Source organism: Plectropomus leopardus, unplaced genomic scaffold (assembly GCF_008729295.1).
Source record: "Plectropomus leopardus isolate mb unplaced genomic scaffold, YSFRI_Pleo_2.0 unplaced_scaffold68901, whole genome shotgun sequence".
NCBI lineage: Eukaryota > Metazoa > Chordata > Actinopteri > Perciformes > Serranidae > Plectropomus > Plectropomus leopardus.
Genome location: NW_024675818.1, coordinates 1 through 494, shown reverse-complemented (window position 1 = coordinate 494; position 494 = coordinate 1). Strand labels below are relative to the sequence as shown.

General features: G+C 54.9%; 1 protein-coding gene across 1 annotated transcript; it reads left to right on the top strand.

The window, feature by feature from the left end:
• Positions 1–6: 6 nt before the first annotated feature.
• On the top strand, positions 7–469 carry LOC121939973 (heparan sulfate glucosamine 3-O-sulfotransferase 3B1-like; the record flags this gene model as incomplete). Its single annotated transcript, XM_042482870.1, has 1 exon — positions 7–469. A coding segment is annotated over one exon (459 nt), but the record flags the coding sequence as incomplete, so codon positions are not given.
• Between the last annotated feature and the right edge of the window lie 25 nt (positions 470–494).

The window sequence follows — 494 nt, the reverse complement described above, 5'->3', positions numbered from 1 at the left end:
GACTACACTCAGACTCTGTCCAAGAAGCCCGACATTCCCTCTTTCGAGAGCCTCACCTTCAAAAACAGGACTACGGGGCTCATCGACACCTCGTGGAGCGCCATCCAGATCGGCATCTACGCCAAGCACCTGGACAACTGGCTGCAGTACTTCCCCATGGAGCAGATCCTGTTCGTGAGCGGCGAGCGTCTGATCACCGACCCGGCCGGAGAGCTGGGCCGCGTGCAGGACTTCCTGGGGCTCAAGAGGATCATCACGGACAAACACTTTTACTTCAACCAGACCAAGGGTTTCCCGTGCCTCAAGAAGGCGGAGGGCAGCAGCAAGCCACACTGCCTGGGCAAAACCAAAGGGCGGACCCATCCGAACATTGACCCTGAGGTGGTGCAGAGGCTACGGGACTTCTACAGGCCCTTCAACATGAAGTTCTACCAGATGACGGGACATAACTTTGGTTGGGATTGATGTGAAAATCATAAGACTCTTTTTTTTTT